This window comes from Sus scrofa, chromosome 9 (genome assembly GCF_054392235.1).
Source record: "Sus scrofa isolate SSC_HxYL_T2T_F1_AM1 chromosome 9, Sscrofa_HxYL_maternal_Yorkshire_Landrace_v2.0, whole genome shotgun sequence".
NCBI lineage: Eukaryota > Metazoa > Chordata > Mammalia > Artiodactyla > Suidae > Sus > Sus scrofa.
The window spans coordinates 8,416,249-8,435,271 of NC_139391.1; the positions used below are offsets into that span (position 1 = coordinate 8,416,249).

The following is a 19,023-nucleotide window of genomic DNA, read 5'->3' on the forward strand; positions in this document are numbered from 1 at the left end:
CCCTGCCCACCAGGTGCCATCACGGTCCTAGGACCAAGACCTCTGGTAACAGAGAGAGAGGAGACAGCAACATTAAGCTGGTTTTATGGGTGATGTGCTAACTGGGCTGGGTGGGGCAGGATGAAGAGTTGGGCTAAACTTTTCAAAGGACGGAGGACTTGAGATCCTGGCTGATGCCAGGCTTCCCACAGTGTGAGTTGGGGTCAACTCCATGGGGACAAACCATGAGAGGCAACGGAGAACTGAGGGGTGAGAATGTGGGGACCGGGAAGGGACGTGGTGGGAAAGGGGGCAACGGGTGATAGCGGGAGGAGGGCAGCGGGGCCAGGAGCCAAAGCCCGAGGCAGTCGGCTCGGCAGCAGGAGAGGCTCAAAAGGGAGCCTCCCGGGAAGCGCGGGCAGCCATGAGGGCCCTCTTCAGCTGCTCATAGGTGACAAACATCACCACGTTCCAGGACCCCAATCGGAGAAAGGAGGGCGTGAACCTAGAAGGGAGAAAACACAGGTTCATCTCTCACTCACCTGCCGCCGCCGCCACCGCCGGGCGCTGGCATCCGGTCCAACCCGGATGCCCTGTCCCAAGGGAGGTCAGGAGGGCCCAGGGGATGGAGCTGCGGCTGTGAACAGAGCCCCCTCTGAGTCTGCCCTTGAACACCCAGGAAGTAGGCAGGAAAGCAGCCCTCGGAGGAAGGAGTTAGGAGAAGGAGAAGGCCTGGGTGATACCCGGACCAGGGTCAGAGACAGGTGGACACGTGTGGCCACTCGGTTGCAGGGGTGGGCGGTTCTCTGCCCCGGGGGATGGGCACAGGAGATTGGGAACTGGGTGGGCTGGTTGGAAGCTCACCCTTTGTAGAAGGCTCGGGGACCCTCCTTCTGGAGCATGGTGAGGGCACAGTGGCCAGCGCTGCTGTACTGGCCCGGGGCAGAGTTCATGTATCTCGTCTTGACCACGTCCACGGGAGAGGCGATGACGGTGGTGCAGAAGCCCGCCCCGAAGGCGGACGTGAAGTGGCAGGGAAGGTCATCTGCCAAAGAGGAGGCCGCCAGGGAGTCAGGCGGGGTCAGGCAGTCAGGATGCCCCCCTGTCGCTCCAGGACAGACGCGACCCGAGGGTCTGCTTTCAGAGGCACGGGGACTCCAGCTGCACTCTCTCCTGAGGGGCACTGCCGATCCAGCCTCACTGCCTCCCTGCGCCAGGTGAAACTCATCCCGCGGGGCTTGGGTCCAGTGGAAGAGAAACTCACTCCACAGGCAAAGGGGAAACAGGATGAAAAGACGTGGCCTCCAGGCCCCCGGAGCCCTCACTGGCTCCTGGGCTGAGGGAAGGGGGAGACCCGTACCATCTCCCCTGCCCCACCTGTCATGAGGTCGGCCTTCAGGAGCGTGTCCTTGATGAGGTCATAGGTCACCAGCTCAGCACAGTTGACAATGGCATTACGAGCGACATTGGGTGAGGTCCCTACGGGAGCAAGGGGGGGTGCCTGGGTGAGGCCAGGGAGTAGGGGAGGAGGAGGAGGGGAGAGAGCTGCGCACACACCTTTCCAGAGGCCCCGCAGCCCCTCCTCTCGGGCGATGGTCTTGTAGGCGTCGACAGTGCTCCGGTACCGCCGGCCTCCGCCGGCCCGGGCCTGCGCTTGGAACCGGACCTTTACCACGTCTGTTGGCTGGGCCATGGCCACAGCCAAGGCCCCCGTGGTGCTGCCTGCCAGGAGGCGGCTCCCGATGCCAGCATCTGAGGGAGAACCACAGGTGTCAGCCGGCCGGCTGGCCGGGCTCCCACTCCTTTCCCTCCGCGCCTCACCCCAGCCACCCCGGCCCTGGGACCCCTCGTCTTTCGTCTTTCGCTACCAGGACCCAGCGCAGCCCAGCCCAGAGAACGCTCTGCATCACAAAAACATCGCTGGGAGTGTCTACGACTCGCTGGGCACTGGGACACAGAAGGCGTGGGATGCTTCTTTCCTAAAACATTTTCATTTACTTCATCGGCCCTGAGAAATCTGCATCCTTTCCACTGGACAGACGGGAAAACCAAGGCTCTGAGAGAAGTGGCTTTTCTCGAGGACTGGGACTCATGAGACGGTGCCCATCCCAGGCCTGCTTCCCCTGCCACGCGATCCCGGGCAAAGCCAGCCTTTGGGCCTCAGTTCTGTTTCCACGCGTGTAAAACGGCGGGTGGGCGTGGCCTGCTCGGGAGGTGACGTGGCGAGGGCTGGCCTGGGAGGGTCTCCTGGCTTCTCACTGTGTGACCTTGGCCACGGCCCCTCCCTCCGGGAAGCCTCAGTCTCTTCCTCTAACAAGGGGACGCCACCATCTGCTCCCCAGGATGATGCCCTGCTGGGACCCTGGCACAGCAGGTGTTCCGGAATCATCAGAAGCATCAGGGCCTCTGATCTGAATTCCTCCTAGAGTCCTTGGGGCCTAAAGAACCTGTGCAGCGAAAAGAACTGGGACCAACCCTCACTAAGAGGCCAAGAGGCCTGTTGGCCAGCTCCCCACTCACGCTCTGAGCCCTTGGTGTAGAAATGCTTGACGGAGTCGTAGAGGCCGATGCGGACGGAGGCGAAGCTCATCTGGCGCTGCAGGCCGGCCACCAGCCCGTTGTAGAGGCTGCGGGGGCCCTCGTTGCGCACCATGGTGAGAATGGTGCCCAGCACCCCGCGGTACTGGGCGCTGGCCGCGGCCTGCACTGGCCCCCGCCTTTCTCCCTGGATCTGCAAGGCCAAGGCAGGCGGTTGCCCTCCCATCTCCTGCCAGCCTACACTCTTAAGATTTACAGCCCCAGTTCCCGTCATGGTGCAGCGGAAACGAATCCGACTAGGAACCATGAGGTTGCAGGTTCGATCCCTGGCCTCGCTCAGTGGGCTGGGGATCTGGCGTGGCTGTGGCTGTGGGGTAGGCCAGCAACTGTAGCTCCAGTTAGACCCCTAGCCTGGGAACCTCCATATGCTGTGGGTGCGGCCCTATAAAGCCAAAAAAAAAAAAAAAGATTTACAGCCCCCACCCACCACCCCAGTGAGGAGTCTGTGACTTAGGGAGCGAGCAGACTAGCCGCCCTCAGAACCCCAGGCTTCATCCCTCACCTGCAGCCGGACTTTAGCCGTGTCCAGGGGAAAGGTGATGAGGTCTGCGATGCAGGCAGCTGTGCCAGCCCCCAGGAACTTCACAGTGGCAGTCGGGGGGACCTCTGTGGCCTTGAATCCAACCATAATGCTGATTTCCTGCTAGCTCTCAGGAGACACAGAGGAACCGCAGAAGGAGACGCCTCCACTCAGCAGCAAGACGAGATAGAGGAACTCTGCCGGAATCTAAGCCAGGGCGAGAGAAGGTCCATCAGCCGCCAAACCGTGAGACCCTCCGTCCCCACTACCCCACCAGGCCCTGCCCAGCAGCATCGCCTCCCCCAGCAAGGGCTCAGAGCAGCCCCTCAAGGGCCAGGCGCAGTGAGCTCCATGGGTTCTCAGCTGGGGCTGGAGACGCAGTTCCTGCTTCTGAGTCCACATTCTGTGAAGAGTTCCCTCCCTTTCACCACAGGGAGTGTCTGGGTCACAGCTCTCCTAGTGCTGCCTCGCCAACAGGCCCGGCCCAGCCCTTTGTCTACTGGATGCAAAGTTCACGGATGCCCGCATTCCTGATTCTGCAAATTGGTCCACAGGGCAGGCAGAAACGGGAGAAGGCTTCAGCTAGATTAAGACCTGACAGCCACAAACCCACGGGCCCTGAATTTCTGAAGCAGGAGAGGTTCCGATGGGCCTGGAACTGTGTAGATCTTAGAAGACAATGAACAAGATCAGTTCAGCCCCTTGAATTCAGTCCAGTTGTATCCCCACCAGCCCCTACACAGCTTGGGCTCCCTAGTGCTGGTTCACTGAGATGCAGGAGACAGTATCTATCCTGGAGGGGGCTTTATGGTCTGGCACGGGGTTGGGCAGGTGATTCAAGCTAGATTTGGTGTTTGCAAAACATACTCTCAAAATGCAAAGTTGGGGAGTTCCCTGGTGGCCTAGCAGTTAAGGACTCTGCATGGTCCCTGCTGTGGCTCAGGTTTGATCCCTGGCTCCGGAATTTCTGCATGCCACGGATGGACGGATGGACGTGGCCAAACAAAAAAAAAAGGCAGAGGAAAAAAAAAAAGGAGTTCCCGTCATGGCGCAGTGGTTAACGAATCCGATTAGGAACCATGAGGTTGCGGGTTCGGTCCCTGCCCTTGCTCAGTGGGTTAACGATCCGGCGTTGCCGTGAGCTGTGGTGTAGGTTGCAGACGCGGCTCGGATCCTGCGTTGCTGTGCCTCTGGCGTAGGCCGGTGGCTACAATTCCGATTCGACCCCTAGCCTGGGAACCTCCATATGCCGCGAGAGCGGCCCAAAGAAATAGCAAAAAGACAAAAAAAAAAAAAAAAAAAAAAAAAAAAGGCAGAGGAGGGAGCAACCAACTCTGGTGAGTAATCAGAAAGAACTTAGGCCTCGAAGGATGCTGAGCAATGCTCAGGGCTGAGAGGAAGTGCAAAGGCACTGCTCTCTCCTCTGGCCCATAAAACTGACCCCTCTCTGCCCAGTGTTCTCTTCTCCCGCATAAGGGCCACGGCTTCAAGAGGGGCGGGGGTGGGGAAGTGCAGGTCACAGCAGCGAAGTGACAAAGGAAACCAAAAGCTCCATTTTGTTCTCAGAACTGCAACGACACCGTCTCCTCCCTGCCCTGGGAGGAAGGAAGCCGAGCTTGCACCCCAGTGGGGGAGACGACCTGCTTCTCGGCCCTGAGTTTACTTCTTTGCCAGCGAGGGCAGGCGGCTCTGAGCCCTGCCTGACTGGCTGCCCCTGTTGCGGGGCCAGGAGAAAGAGCCAGAGAATGATGAGCGGAGAGTGAGCTGCGAAAACGGACCCAGGGAAACAGAGCGCACGGGGCTGCTTCCTCCTGCGCTTCTCACCCTGGGTGGCTGGGCAAACGGGGACCCAGAGGCTACTCCCCACTCAGCTGCTGCCTTTCTTCCTGTTTCCCTGGAGCTTGGCACACATGAGGCTCAGTGAAGGCTGGCACTCAGGTGGCAGAAGGGGTTGTGACGGTGTTCCAGCATCCCCCGTTTGCTTGCCCTGACATCCCCCTAACCCAGGGGTGCTCACACCTTTTGTCGCCCTCTGCCTGGCATCCTTACTCCTCAGAGCAGCCCTGTGAGGGGCTGCTCCTGCTTCCACTTTACGGGTGAAGGAACTTCCTAAGCCCTGTCTGCAGGCGCCAAAGCCCATGCTATCTGCTTTGCCCTGGTGCCCACTCATTTCTTTCCTGCTGTTTTCTTAGCCCCAGGCACAGGCAGGGCCTTTCAGGAGCAAGGCCAACACCCAAGTCCTCTCGTGACAATGTGACAGTCCTGAGAAGGTTCAGGCAGATGGCATCCCTTCTCTTGGCATCAGAGACATGACGAATGAGTTAATCATTTCCTGACCTTGATCTGGGTTGCAGTGTTGGGAGGGCCAGAGATAAATAAGACCTAGCCCCCCGCTCACCTCAGAGACAAGTGCACAGAGGCTTAAGTTGCCATTTTGTATGTTGCCTTGCGTTTGCCCAAGTCAGGTCCTTAAGAGCCGTGGGTACAGAGGCAAAGGGGCCTGTGCTAAAGACTAGTAAGAAGATGAAATTAAACTCAGGCCTAACCAGAAAGTTAATCATATGTGACAGTCCCTGGCAATTAACTGCTTTCAAGTCCAAAAACGTACAGCTGATCACCAATCTCAGTCTCGGGGCCAGTCAGCCTGAGTCAGCAACATGTGTTAGAACAAGAGGTTCCTGGCCTGGCTCTGCTGAGACTCCCAGGGTGACCACCTGGGCCTCAATCTCCTCCTCTGGGGATTACCATCCTTGGCTTGTTGGGGGGGTGGGGGGGCCTGAGGGCCAGAATGAGACCACGGATATACAGAAGTGCTTCGTGAACTCTTAAGAGGGACTTTACTGGGGCGGTGCCGCTGGTTGTTTTGTTAACGTCCTGCCACCCCACCCCTAGACCACAGGGCAGAGGCAGCAAAGACTCCGAAGTTAGACTGGGCTCTTACCTGGCTTCGTCAGGTCTCACACTGAGGCCTTCAAGATCAAGCTTCTCTAAAGGCCTCCCATTCCTCAAAGCTGCCAGTGGCTATCATGGCCCCATCCCTTGGGTTTTCCATAGAAGATGGCTGGGAGATGAAACACGTAATGGTCATACTATGTGTCCTGTGGGTGAGGACAAAGGAGCGTTTAGAAAAGGAAATGCGCCTTTAAGGACCACAGCCCAGCAAGGAAAGGGCCACGGGGCCCAAGGCACACATGCCCCCTCAGTCCTTGCCTGGGGGTGAGAGGGCAGGGAACAGAGTCTGTTTCCCACAGGGCAGCTGAGGGGGATGATTCCAGAGCCCTCCCGCTCCTGCTGCTCCCTCGGTATCACACCCTGCTTTAGTGGGACTCTGTACTCTGTACTCTGCAGAAGCATCGCCCAGCACAGTCAGCAGGCTCTGGGGATCTGAGTGCTGGAGGGGGTCGCGATGGGGCGGAGACAGACGGAATCAACGAGGGCCCAGATCGGGTCTGCGAGGAGGTTAGAGGGGCCGCATCAAGCAGCTCAGTCTCCTGCAGGCAGACAACTGCCCCAGGAATGGCCCGGAGCCGCCTGGGGTGGGAGAGGTCATTCTGGTCATTGCTGAAGGCCCCCACCCCGGCCGAGGAGAAGCAGTGTTAGCGTGAAGGCTTAAATGACAGCCATTTGAACGCGAGCGGTAAAGAAGAAAAGACAGCAAAAGGGTGAAAGAGAGAAAGAAACAAGACCGAGAAATAAAATACAAAAGAGGAGACGAGGAGGGAAATTAAAGGAGGCGCGCGGTCCCCGCGGGCGAGCGGGTAGCGGGCGTGGGGCAGGTGCAGCGGGCGCAAGGCCGGGGCGGGCCGGAGCCGGGCTCACCGGGCCGCAGGGAGAACTCAGGAGAACCGGCAGCTGTCTGTCGTCGGGCAGAGGGCGAGTCCAGGGAGCGCCCTCGATCCGAAGCGGAGAGAAGACGATCCGAAGGCGTGGCGGGCCGGGGCTTGCGGAGAGACCTGCAGCAGCCGCCGCGCGACCTAGACGCCTGGGCGGGGCCTGGGCGGGGCCTGCGGGCTCCGGGGGCGGGGGCGCGACCCGCGAGCCACCGCCTTTCCGCAGAGACCGCCCCGCCCGGGGTTCTCTCTGCGACCCCCCCCCCTCCACGCCCACTTCCGGGAGCCGATCCCCCGCTCCCCAACCTTGGTTCCCCTGTAGGGTCATCTCCTAGCTCTGCCACCCTCATTGTGGGGATGGCAAGACTGTCGCCCGGAAAGCAGCAGAGGCTGCCCAGGGCCACATACGCCCCCGGCCCCTTGCCAGGGTTCTTTCTAGCAGCGCCCTGAGGCTCAGGTGCAAAAGCACCCACTCCTTCCACGGGCTCAGCCCGCGACCCCCAACTCCACGACCGCAACTTGACAAACCGCAGGCTTTCTCCCCTGGCGCCAGCGGGCTCCCGCGGGGCCCGGCGTCGCTGGCAATTGGTTCAAGTCGCCCCGTGGCGGGAGGAAGGAGCCAATCTAGGCTGTAGCAGCAGGTGGCCGGCAACCGCCAAAGGCAGTTATGCGCAGCCGGGCTTCCCGCCGCCTCCCGGCCCAGTTCAGGGCCCCCAGGCGACTTCCGGCCGGGTTGGGGAGGGGGCGCCAAGCGTGACGCTCCCCCTCCCCCCACTTACAGGGAACCTGCGGGGTCGGGGGTGGGGGCACGCTGGCAGGGAGAAGGCCTGGACCTGATCCATGCTTAAGCCCCAGCCTGAGAAAGGGACAGTGGGAGATGTGCCGACCCGGTTTGGTCTCAGGTAGCTGGCGGTCTTATAGGGGTTCAGATGTGTAAACAGCCGGTAATTGTGTCCAATGGCTGGACAAGCGCGTGCGTGTGGAACATAGACTGTTGAGTAATAGTCTCTGTTGGCCCTCAGACGCTGGGCCCCTACGTTTGTGTACCTTCCATCTGGACTCAGTTCTTTTGATGTGCCCTGTCACTATCACGCCAGGATCCTGAATCCCCGCGGAGCGCGCACCTTTGGGGGTGGCTGCAGTGGCTGATGGCTTGCTGGCCGAAGCATTCTTTGTTTACTGTTACGGCAGGTGACATTCTTTGGAATGTATGAATGAATCACAGTGATTAGACGTTTTCATGTGAATATGTATGTTAGTAGGGTTCTCCAGAGCAACACAACCAACAGGATGTGTGTGTGTGTATAAAGAGGGATTTTTTTAAATTGACTATAGTGGATTTGCACTTGATCTTAGCCAAAAGGCTGAGAAGCTGTCATAGCTGATTTATAATGCCGTGTTATTTTCAGGTTACAGCGCAGTGTGTCAGTTTTATATATTTTTTCAGATTCTTTTCCCTTAGGGGTTATTATACAATATCGAGTGTAATTTTCTGTGCCATACAGTAGGTCCTTGTTGGTTATTTATTTGATGTAGTGTGTGTATGTGCATCTCAGCCTCTTATTCCTCCGCCCTTCCCTTCTGGTAGTCATAAGTTTGTGTTCTATGTCTGTGAGTCTAGAGAGATTTTTTTTTTACCCTACCTGCGGCATAAAGAAATTCCTGGGCCAGGGATCCAATCTGAGCTGCCTGTGCCACAGCTGCAGCATTGCTGGATCCTTAATGCACTGTGCTCAGCGGGAGATGAACCTGTGCTATCACGGCGACAAGGCCAGATCCTTAACCTGCTGCACCACAGCAGAAACTTCAAAGACTGATTTCTTTAAAAAAGGAGTTGGCTCGGAGTTCCCATCGTGGCTCTGAGAAAATGAATCTGACTAGTATCCATGAGGATACAGGTTCGATCCCTGGCTTGCTCAGTGGGTTAAGGATCCAGTGTTGCCAGGAACTGTGGTGTAGGTCGAAGATGTGGCTCAGATTCTGAGTAGATCACTGGCTACCGCTCCGATTTGACGCCTAGCCTGGGAACTTCCATATGCCGCAAGTGTGGCCCCCCGAAAAATAAATAAAATAAATAAAAAGGTGTTGGCTCATGCAGTTTTGTAGGATCGTCAAGCCCACAATACACAGCTTAGACCTGCATATTAGAGACTCAGGGATGAGTTGCAATTCACGTCCAAGTGCAACCTTCTGGTAGAATTCCTTCTGGTTTGGGGGAGGTCAGTCTTTGTCCTATTCAAGCCTTCAACTGATTGGATGAAACCCATTTAAGTATGGAGTGTAATCTGCTTTACTCAGAGTCCGCTGATTTAAATATGGGTTTTTTTGTTTTGTTTGTTCGTTTTTGCTTTTTTAGGGCTGCACCCGTGGAATATGGAGGTTCCCAGGCTAGGAGTCGAATCGGAGGTACAGCTGCCGGCCTACACCACAGCCACAGCAATGTGGGATCCGAGCCACGTTTGTGACCTACCCCACAGCTCCTAGCAATGCCAGATCCTTAACCCACTGAGCGAGGCCAGGGGTCGAACCTGAAACCTCATGGTAACTAGTCAGATTCGTTTCTGCTGCGCCACGATGGGGAACTCCTGATTTAAATGTTAATCTCATCCAGAAAATACCTTCACAAAACCTCCAGAATGTTTGGCCATATTTCTGGGCACTGTGACCCTGACAGGGTGACACATAAAATTAACCATCAGAATATATATTAGTTCTCCTTATATAGATAAGCATAGCGTATATTTCTAGCTCATGTAAGACAAAGTAGAAAACTAAATATTGTTATGTTTACCCTAAATATATCACTGACCAAGCCACAGGTAACCTGATGCAAAATATTTAATCCTATAAATAGGCCACACTATTGAACACATGGTGGTAGCAACAGTTTTCAGAAAGACATATTTATAGAAGTAGGTTAAAATACACCTACGGTTTTATAAAGAACAAAAAAAATTATCAGTAAAAATATTTAGGTTATGACATTCCCAAAGTCTCTATTTTCCACATTTTTGTTTGCTTAATTTGGCTACAGTTTTAAACTGTAAACAAGTACCCTACAGAGGAAGTAAACTATCACACGACATAAACTTCCTAAGGAAGATAACTTGGAAACTCTCAAAAGTGATTCCAATTATTCTACTTAACATTTGAAATATTGAAAGAACAAACGACTTCTTAAAGCCTTTGAAATTATTCAGTTATCTTTAAAATTATACTGGCATAGGAGTTCCCATCGTGGCGCAGTGGTTAACGAATCCGACTAGGAACCATGAGGTTGCGGGTTCGGTCCCTGCCCTTGCTCAGTGGGTTAACGATCTGGCGTTGCCGTGAGCTGTGGTGTAGGTTGCAGACGCGACTCAGATCCCGCGTTGCTGTGGCTCTGGCGTAGGCCGGTGGCTACAGCTCCAATTCGACCCCTAGCCTGGGAACCTCCATATGCCGCGGGAGCGGCCCAAGAAATAGCAACAACAGCAGCAACAACAACAAAAGACAAAAAAAAAAAAAAAAAAAGAAATTCTTAAAAAAAAAAAAAAAAAAAAAAAAAAAATAAAATAAAATTATACTGGCATAATACAATATTTAGTTTGCCTAAAACTGTGTCTTCATAGTAGGTTTATCACTAGAGCATTTTGATCTGAAGGCATAGTCTCAATGCTTCTAATGTGTAATTCTAACCGGAAATCAAAATGCAGAGTTTGCAAACAGCAAATTCAATAAATCAATTTTATGTTAGTTGGTATAGAAACTAAACAAAAATTCCCCCCCCCCTTTTTTTTTTTTTTGGCCTTGCCTCAAGCATAAAGAACTTCCCAGGGCAGGAATCAAACCTGCATCACAGCACTGACCCAAGCCACTGTAGTGACAACACCGGATCCTTAACCCACTGCACCACTGGAGAATGCCCCCAAAATTCTTAAATCGAGATGTTACCAGGGGAGTTCTTGCCATGGCTCAGTGGTTACAAACCTGACTAGTATTTATGAGGACTCAGGTTCGATCCCTGGCCCCGCTCAGTGGGCTAAGGCTGGTGTTGCCGTGAACTGTGGTGTAGGTCAGTCTCGCCTCAGATCTGGTGCTGCTGTGGCGCAGACCAGTAGCCATACCTTCCATTAGACCCCGAGCCTGGGAACCTCCATATGCTGTGAGTGCGGCCCTAAAAAAAAAAAGAAATAAGAAATAAATAAAAAATAAAATAAAATAAATCATGGTGATCATTGCAGCATTCTGAATATACTAAAAAGCATTGAATTTTACTCTTCAAATGGATGAGTTGTGTGATATATGAATTATATTTCAATAATGCTACTGCCAAAATAAAAAAGAGAACAAGAGCTCAAGAGAAACAACAAAAGAAATTCACATCAGACCACAATAACATCCTTTTGGCCAAACTTCCCAGGAAATGTCATTGATTTTTTGTTTGTTGGTTTGTTTTGTCTGCACGCATTACACTCAGAACTGCTGAGCTACCAGGGAACCCCTCACTGAATCTTTATAAGACCTTATAAAAATTTTTTTTAATTTTGTTTTAATTTAAAAAAGAAAATAACTTAAGACCTTATAAAACGAGGTTAAATTACACAACTATGCTAATGTGCATACCTTCAACAAAGTTCAGCTGACATACATGATTTCTAGGTATCCACAGGACTTCCCAATGCCTCATCATATCGTCGCTCAAAAATGGTTGTTTATTATTTTGTACCCTTTCTGCTCTAAATATCAAAGTCCTTTCACAGGAAGAGTTAAATCACTTTCCATCATCCCCAAAAGTGTAGGTAACAAAACAAAATTAAACGAGATTTATGGTTTTTTGTTTTTGTTTTTGGTCTTTTTAGGTCCGCACCTGCAGCGCATGGAAGTTCCCAGGCTAGAAGTCGAATCAGAGCTACAGCTGCTGGCCTACACCAGAGCCACAAGCACCACCAGATCCTGGCTAACGCCAAGAAGAAAAACACCAAGTGGGAATAACACATGGTGTAACTAAATTATTGCAAGTGAAGATTAGTCGTGAGAAGGGCGGAAACTGATCTTCTCTTTGATTCTGATAAGATGGCATTTCTACATATTACAACCTTTACAGGAAGCAGAACTCTCATATCAACATAAGATGGTAAGACACACTTGAAAACGTGGCCTGTGTGTAAGTATTCAGTGTGGAAGCGTCTTCCTTGAATGCGGGAACAAAGCAAAGGATATATATTTTCTGCTAGAATATCAGAGTCTTTGAAAGCTTTTTTTTTTTTTTTTTTTGCAAAGGTTTTGTAGCCGTTTTATTACTTTTTTTTTCCTGCAAAGGTTATGTAGCGGTTTTACGACTAACTTCTCACTGATCAGAGCTAAGCAGTGGAATTTCAAAGCACAGCTCAAGCGGAAACCAGTCACTTCTGTTGTGGCAACATCAGGGTTGTTTTGTTGCTGCTTCCCCAGTGATGGATTCAAATGACTCTGTACTTTCTTTTGCTCTGAGCGGGAAGTTAAATAAGTGAAACCAGGTTCTCCCTCTCATCAGAAGCATCCGAGCATCTGTTTACATGTTGACGAGAAGCTTAGACAGGGTGACAAATCCACAGAAATCCCTACAAGCCTACTTTATTCCTTAGTATCTGCAGGGGTTTGTGATTGCTGATCCTGACACAAGCAGACTTTCCTTGGAGCTCTCTTTTAATAAATGGGATGTTTTTCTCATCCCATCATTTAACACTGGAGCTAATCTGAAGTAGGAATTACTTTAGGATGATAACTCTGAAACATTATTAACGCTCAATATTAGCCTTGAAAAATATCTGCTGGGTTTTGATGTCTTATGCCTTTGGCCAGTCAGACATGGGGCCGTGACCTCTGAGCAGTGGGTAACTGGTTTCATAGTCTCAGGGGGACTATTGCTGACGGGCTGTATTCATTTGTGAGAGGAGCCACGGAAACAAGCGACGTGTGATTTTGTTTAGACCTCTGCTGCAAGTCACGGGTTCCGAATCAAGAAGGCTTTCTGGGTTCTCTTGAGACGTAGTGGGTTAAGGATCTGGCCTTGTCCCTGCAAGCCCGACCTACACCACAGCTCCTGGCAACACTGGATCCTTAACCCACTGCCAGGGATCAAACTGAGTCCTCATGCTTCCTCGTTCGGTTCGCTACCACTGAGCCACAGCAGGAAGCCTGTGGCAAGGGATGGATGCCTGGCCTGGGAACTTCCACACGCTGCAGGCACGGCCCAAACCAAACCAAACCACACCAAACACAGGAGGCTTTCGAAGTGTAAGATTCAGAAGAAAACCACAGCGGGGTTGTTCTGGCTCTGTAGGCGCGTGACTGACAGCGTTTGTCAGAGTAAGCGCCCGCCCCATACGCTCTGCAGTCTGCACTTGTTCACCAGGGTTTGGAACCTTTTCTAGTTGTGTAAGGAAGCTGTCCAGACACTTATGTGAAAGTGTGCCAACTTTTGGTGCCCGATTTCCCATCCTTATAAAGGCAAGTGTTGGGTCAAATAGGAAAGCAGTGGGCTTTGTGAATCCTGCAGACAGATCCAAATTGCTTATAAGGGTTGTGTCAGCGGGATCTTAACCCCAGCTCACGACAACGCTGCATCCTTAACCCACCGAATGAGGCCCGGGATCCAAACTGCGTCCTCATGGATCCTGATCAGGTTCGTTTCCGCTGAGCCGAGATGGGAACTCCTGATTATTTTAAAAGCTGTTTTTTTTTCTTTCTTTCTTAAAATATAGTTTAATAGGCGTACCCGCTGTGGCGCAGCCAGTGAAGAACTCGACTGGTATCCATGAGAATGTGGTTTGGATCCCTGGTATCGATCACTGGGTCAAGGACCCCGTGTTGCCACAAGCTTTGGCAGAGGCTGTGACATAGGCCAGCAGGTATACCTCCGATTCAACCCCGAGTCAGGAAACGTCCATATGCTGCTGGTACGGCCCGAAAAAGACAAAATAATAATAATCGTGCTTGTAAATAAATCTTTGGGTCCACGAATTTACTCTCCTATGTGATCATTCTTTGGAGTTTCCTGGTGGCCTGGCAGCTGGGGACTTGGTGTTATCACTGCTGTGACTGGGGTTGCTGCTGTGGCACAGGTTCGATCCCTGGCCTGGGAACGTATGCATGCCATGTGCGGCCAAAAAAAAAAAAAAAAAAGCTCATCAAATGTGACCATTCCTCAAATTTCAGTGAAAACATTGGAGAATGCCTTCATTTTGCTTCTCTCCAATTGGAAATTTTCCTCCCCGCGGCTCTATTTTATTTCTAGGTTCCGCCCGTACTTTCCAGAGGGATCCCTTCGGCCTGTACCTGTTAGCCTGTGCTCTTCTGTGTTTTCTAGGACCTTCCCCCTCATCTTCAATCTTTCCTTTCTTCTACTCTGTGTGTAGATTTGTGCATAAATTAAAAGGAACCCTCAGGACTTTCCTACCCCTTGTGCAGTGGCTATTTTTTCCCCTTTCTTTCTCTGCCAAGCTTTTGGAACAATTGGCCGTCCTCTGACTTCTCAGCTTCTGGCACAGCTCTCACATATCCGATGAATGAATAAATGAATGATCTCACATTCGTCTCTTCATTCACTTCACGCCAGGCGTGCAGGCCTTTTTCCTGTTCTTTGAATCTGCCGAGCTGCTGCCCACGGGGCCTGCAGACGGCTTGTTCCCTTTTCCTGCGACACCTTTCCTCAGCTCTTTGACCAGCCAGCACTTCTTATCATCCTTCCACACACGCGGATACACAGATGCAGACAGACAGACACACACTCCTTCCATATCACAAGTGGTCTCTTCTGCAAGTTAAGTGCACTTTAATTTTTAAAAATGTTTTGCCATGCCCACAGCCTATGGAAGTTCCCGGGCCAGGGATCGAATCCGAGCTCCAGGTGCGACCTACACCACAGCTCATGGCAATGCTGGATCCTTAACCCACTGAGCAAGGCCAGGGATCGAACCCATATTCTCATGGATACTTGTCAGGTTCATTTCTGCTGTGCCACAACGGGAACTCCCTAAGTGCACTTTTTTTTTTAGGTTATTTTTTCTATTATAGTCGATTTACAGTGTTCTGTCAATTTCTGTTGTGGCACAGGATAGGCATACCCGCTGTGACCCAGTCATACACACACACACACACACACACACACTCTTTTTCTCAGATTATCCTCCATCATGTTCCATCACAAGTGACTAGATACAGTTCCCTGCCTAAGTGCACTTTTAAAGTAACCTTTTTATTGAAGTATAAATACATATTCAACAGTGCACAAATCGTAAGTGTACACAGCTTGATAAACTTTCATAAAGCAGAAAAAGGCAAGGAGTTCCCTTCGTGGCTCAGGGGTTAATGAGTCCAACTAGGAGCCGTGAGGATGTGGGTTTGATCCCTGGTCTTGCTCAGCAGGTTAAGGATCCAGCGTTGCTGTGGCTGTGGTGTCGGCTGGCAGCTGTAGCTCGTATTCTACCCCTAGCCTGGGAACGTCCACATGCCGAGGGCGTGGCCCTAAAAACAACCAACCAAAAAAAAAAAAGCCAAAAAAGTATAATGGTGGTTGCCAGGGGCTACAGGGGAGGGGGCAATGGGGAGTTACTGTTTCACGGGTGTGGAGTTTCAGTTTTCCAAGATGAAAAGAGTTCCGGGGGTGGGTGATTATACATTATAAATGTACTTAATGTCACTGACTGGGCTCTTAAAAATGGTTAAAAATAGTTACGATGGTAAATTTTATGTTATGTCCATTTTATCACGTTTTAAAAATTAACTACAAAAACCCAGTGTTCATTTGCTCATTTATTTGGCGATGGTCTAGGCACTCTGCTCAGGGTGCGGCTATAACTGTAAACACGACCCTCTTCATGCCCCTTAGGACCTCGCCAGCTAGTGGGGTCATCAGACAGCTGGGCACAGTGTGACCAGGGCTGCGGGAGCCTGTCGGAGGGGCTCCTGTGCTCCCCTTGGTTGTCAGACCCAGCAGGTGCTTAAGAAATCACAGGGAGTTCCCACTGTGGCTCAGTGCGTTAATGACCTTGGGTTGCAGAAGCTGTGGTGTAGTTCAGCTGCAGCTCAGATTGGATCCCTGGCCTGGGAACTTCCATATGCCACCAGTGTGGCCAAAAATGGGAAAAACAAGGAATAGCAGAAGAGGGCAGGGCAGTAAATACCACACCATCTGTGCCTTTGACTCCCTACCAGAAAGCTCTCTCCAAGGCAGAGCCAGCTGAGTCTGCCCCTATCCAGGTGGTTTGGTTCAGAGGCCAGAAAATGATTTTTGTGCTTTGGCTGGGGCTCGGATCCTGCGTTGCTGTGGCTCTGGTGTAGGCCAATGGCTGCAGCTCCGATTGGACCCCTAGCCTGGGAACCTCCATATGCCGCAGGAGCAGCCTAAGAAATAGCAAAAAGACACACACAAAAAAATAAATAAAAATAAATAAAAATAATAAATAAATAAAATAAATAAAAATAAATAAAAATAATAAATAATAAAAAAATAAATAAACAATTCTCTCCCAGAGGCCCAACCTCCATCTGATTTGGGGTTATGGCTTCAACATATGAATTTGGGGGAGCCGATATTTAGTCCATGGTGTGTGGCTTCTAGAGCCTTCCAGGCCCCCGTCTTCCCCTTCATCCCCATCCCCCACTGCTTCCCTTCAATCTGCAGCCCGGCCTCACTGACAGCTGGCGACATTTGAATGCCCCTTGTGCTTGTTCCTTTCTGGGCGTTTGTACGAGCCATTCCCTCTGCCTAGAATGGCTTTCCACTCTCCATGCTTGCTCTTGGATAATTCCCACTTGTCCTCATTTATTTATTTAAAAAAATTTTTTGTCTTTTCTTTTAGGCTACTCCCATGGCATATGGAGGTTCCCAGGCTATGGGTCCAATCAGAGCTGTAGCCACCAGCCTACACCACAGCCACAGCAATGCCAGATCCTTAACCCACTGAGCGAGGCCAGGGATTGAACCTGCGTCCTCATGGATGCTAGTCAGATTCGTTTCAGCTGAACCACGATGGGAATTCCAACTCCTACTTGCCCGTTAGGTGTCAAGTTCAAAGGCGCTTCCTGGCCCCCAAACCAGGTCAGGTGTCCTTCGTCTGTGTTCTGATCGTGAGGCCTTGGACGTTCTCTCCCGTGGCTTTTAGCAATTTGTGTGGTTTAGTTGCCTTTCCTGCCTCACCATCCGCTATCCTGCTGACCTCTGGCGGGACTGGCCTGGTTCCCCGCAGCACCTCGTGCCGTGTGTGGATTCAAATGGCTGCACAATGGAGCCTTCCGTTTGCAGAGCGCACACTCGGATCTGTGTTCAAAGGGTCCTGACACACGAACTTCTCTGGGGAGGTATAATTATATTTCTTTACTCAACCTTCATTCCTCCTGAAGAAAACACACCTTTACTGACAAGATTGCCGTGAAGTCAGTTCTCCACTGTCACCAGTGTGACCAAGTCAGGGGCCCACATACCTCATTTTTGCCTGATAGACTAGAAGCGTTTGTGAAAAAGCAGATTTCTTTTTGTAAGAAAAGCAGCACCCTCTGGGGTCTTCCTGGGAGAGACCCCCCTCCACGCTCTCGGCATTATTAGCTCTTCTCTGAAGGGCCTGGATCATAGCACCTGCAGCACGTTTCCTGCGTTGTTTTCTAGATGCTAAAACCCCATCACATGGAAGAGATTAACTGCTTGAGGACCAGGGAGCCAGGACCTAAAGACTGAGGCTGTCAACACCTGTGACCCATCAATTACCGACCCATCAACCAATCAGAGAAGGCGCACCAGCGGATCCTGTGCCCTGGGATGCCCCGCCCTCACCTCGTCTTTAAAAATGCTTTGCTTACCCCCCCCACCCCCCCGCCCCAAGGGAGTTCAGGCTTTTCGAGCTCCAGCATCTTGCAAGAAACACCGCCCCTTCCTTCCCATGGCTCTGTGTCACTAGATCGGCTTTACTGTGGCAGGTGAGTGGACCCAAGTTGGGTGTGGTAACATTCTGAGTGAGCTGGTGGGGGTAGGGGTCCGTGGGTGCTTGGCGTGCCTTCCCCGCGTGGGCCTTCTCCAGAGTTCGCATCCCTGGTGAGTTTGCATTGCTGGTTCCTGGTGGCAAAATTAGGGGCAGGATAAGGTAGGGACTGATTGTGGCTTGGAAGAAGCCATCTCTTAGTTCCTAGAATCGTGGGTCTAGGTCATTTGGCTCAACCTTTGCCTTTAAGAAATGGAGAAAGAAAGCTAGTATTTTGCCCAGAAAACTCCCACTAAACTTATTTTCCCCTCCTCAAAGGCCCAAACTTGGAGGTCATGGGCTTCTGACTCCAATCGAAATCTCTCTCAAAAGCGTTTATTCCTTCTCTTTCGGCAGCAGCGTCCGAATGTTTTGCTCAAGGTAGATGATTTGTTAATATTACTGCATAGAAGTTCATAGAAGACATAGTCCTTGGCCCCTGGGAATGTACAAACCAAGACCAGCAATTTAAAAATGATTTGTAGGAGGCGTTCCCATCGTGGCTCAGCAGAAACGGAACTGACTAGCATATGTGAGGACACAGGTTCGATCCTTGGCCTTGCTCAGTGGGTTGAGGATCTGGCGTTGGATCAGACGAGGCTCAGATCTGGTGTTGTGGTTGTGGTGTAGGTCAGCGGCTACAGCTCTGATTTGACCCCTAGACTGGGAACCTTCAGGTGCAGAGGGTGTGGCCCTAAAAAGACAAAAATGATTTGCAGGAGTTCCTATTGTGGCTCAGCAGGTTGAGAATCCAACCAGTATCCATGAGGATGTGGGTTAGATCCCGGGGCCTCAATGAGTGGGTTAAGTATCTGGCGCTGGCACGAGCTGCAGTGTAGTTTGCAGATGTGGCTCGGATCTGGCGTGGCCGTGACAGCTGCAGCTCTAATTGGACTCCTAGCCTGGGAACTTCATATGCCACAGGTGAGGCCCTAAAAAAAAAAAAAAAAAAAAAAAAAAAAAAAGACTTGCAAATGCTGTCAGGTTAAAGAAGGAGAAAGTTTTGTTTTTGTTTTTAATGTGGACGCTTCATGAATTTGCATGTCATCCTTGCACAGGGGCCATGATAATCTTCTCTGTATTGTTTCAGTTTTAGTTTATGTGCTGCCAAAGTGAGCAT

At 51.5% G+C, this 19,023-nt stretch overlaps 1 protein-coding gene and 1 non-coding gene across 4 annotated transcripts; both read right to left on the reverse strand.

The window, feature by feature from the left end:
• Positions 1-66: 66 nt before the first annotated feature.
• Positions 67-7,081, reverse strand: UCP2 (uncoupling protein 2). 3 transcript variants are annotated; one of them, XM_084974651.1, is made up of 8 exons: positions 6,917-7,081; positions 6,039-6,195; positions 3,080-3,304; positions 2,500-2,710; positions 1,537-1,731; positions 1,357-1,458; positions 844-1,024; positions 67-484 (listed from the first exon to the last, which is right to left on the reverse strand). In XM_084974651.1, the coding sequence occupies exons 3-8, from the start codon at positions 3,203-3,205 to the stop codon at positions 370-372; spliced, it is 930 nt and encodes a 309-aa protein (XP_084830777.1). In that variant the 5' UTR covers positions 3,206-3,304; positions 6,039-6,195; positions 6,917-7,081; the 3' UTR covers positions 67-369.
• An 11,835-nt stretch (positions 7,082-18,916) lies between these two features.
• LOC146399718 (U6 spliceosomal RNA) lies at positions 18,917-19,023 on the reverse strand. Its single transcript, XR_014816995.1, has one exon. It is a non-coding gene; the product is annotated as a U6 spliceosomal RNA (small nuclear RNA).

Bases quoted from the DNA above. Each gene is read 5' to 3' on its own strand.
- UCP2 (XM_084974650.1), bottom strand. From the start codon at position 3,205: ATGGTTGGATTCAAGGCCACAGAGGTCCCCCCGACTGCCACTGTGAAG. The intron at 1,459-1,536 runs GTGTGTGCGCAG...TTGCTCCCGTAG, and splicing joins GCTGCGGGGCCTCTGGAAAG to GGACCTCACCCAATGTCGCT. The intron at 1,025-1,356 runs GTGGGGCAGGGG...CCTCTTTGGCAG, and splicing joins GAAGGCCGACCTCATGACAG to ATGACCTTCCCTGCCACTTC.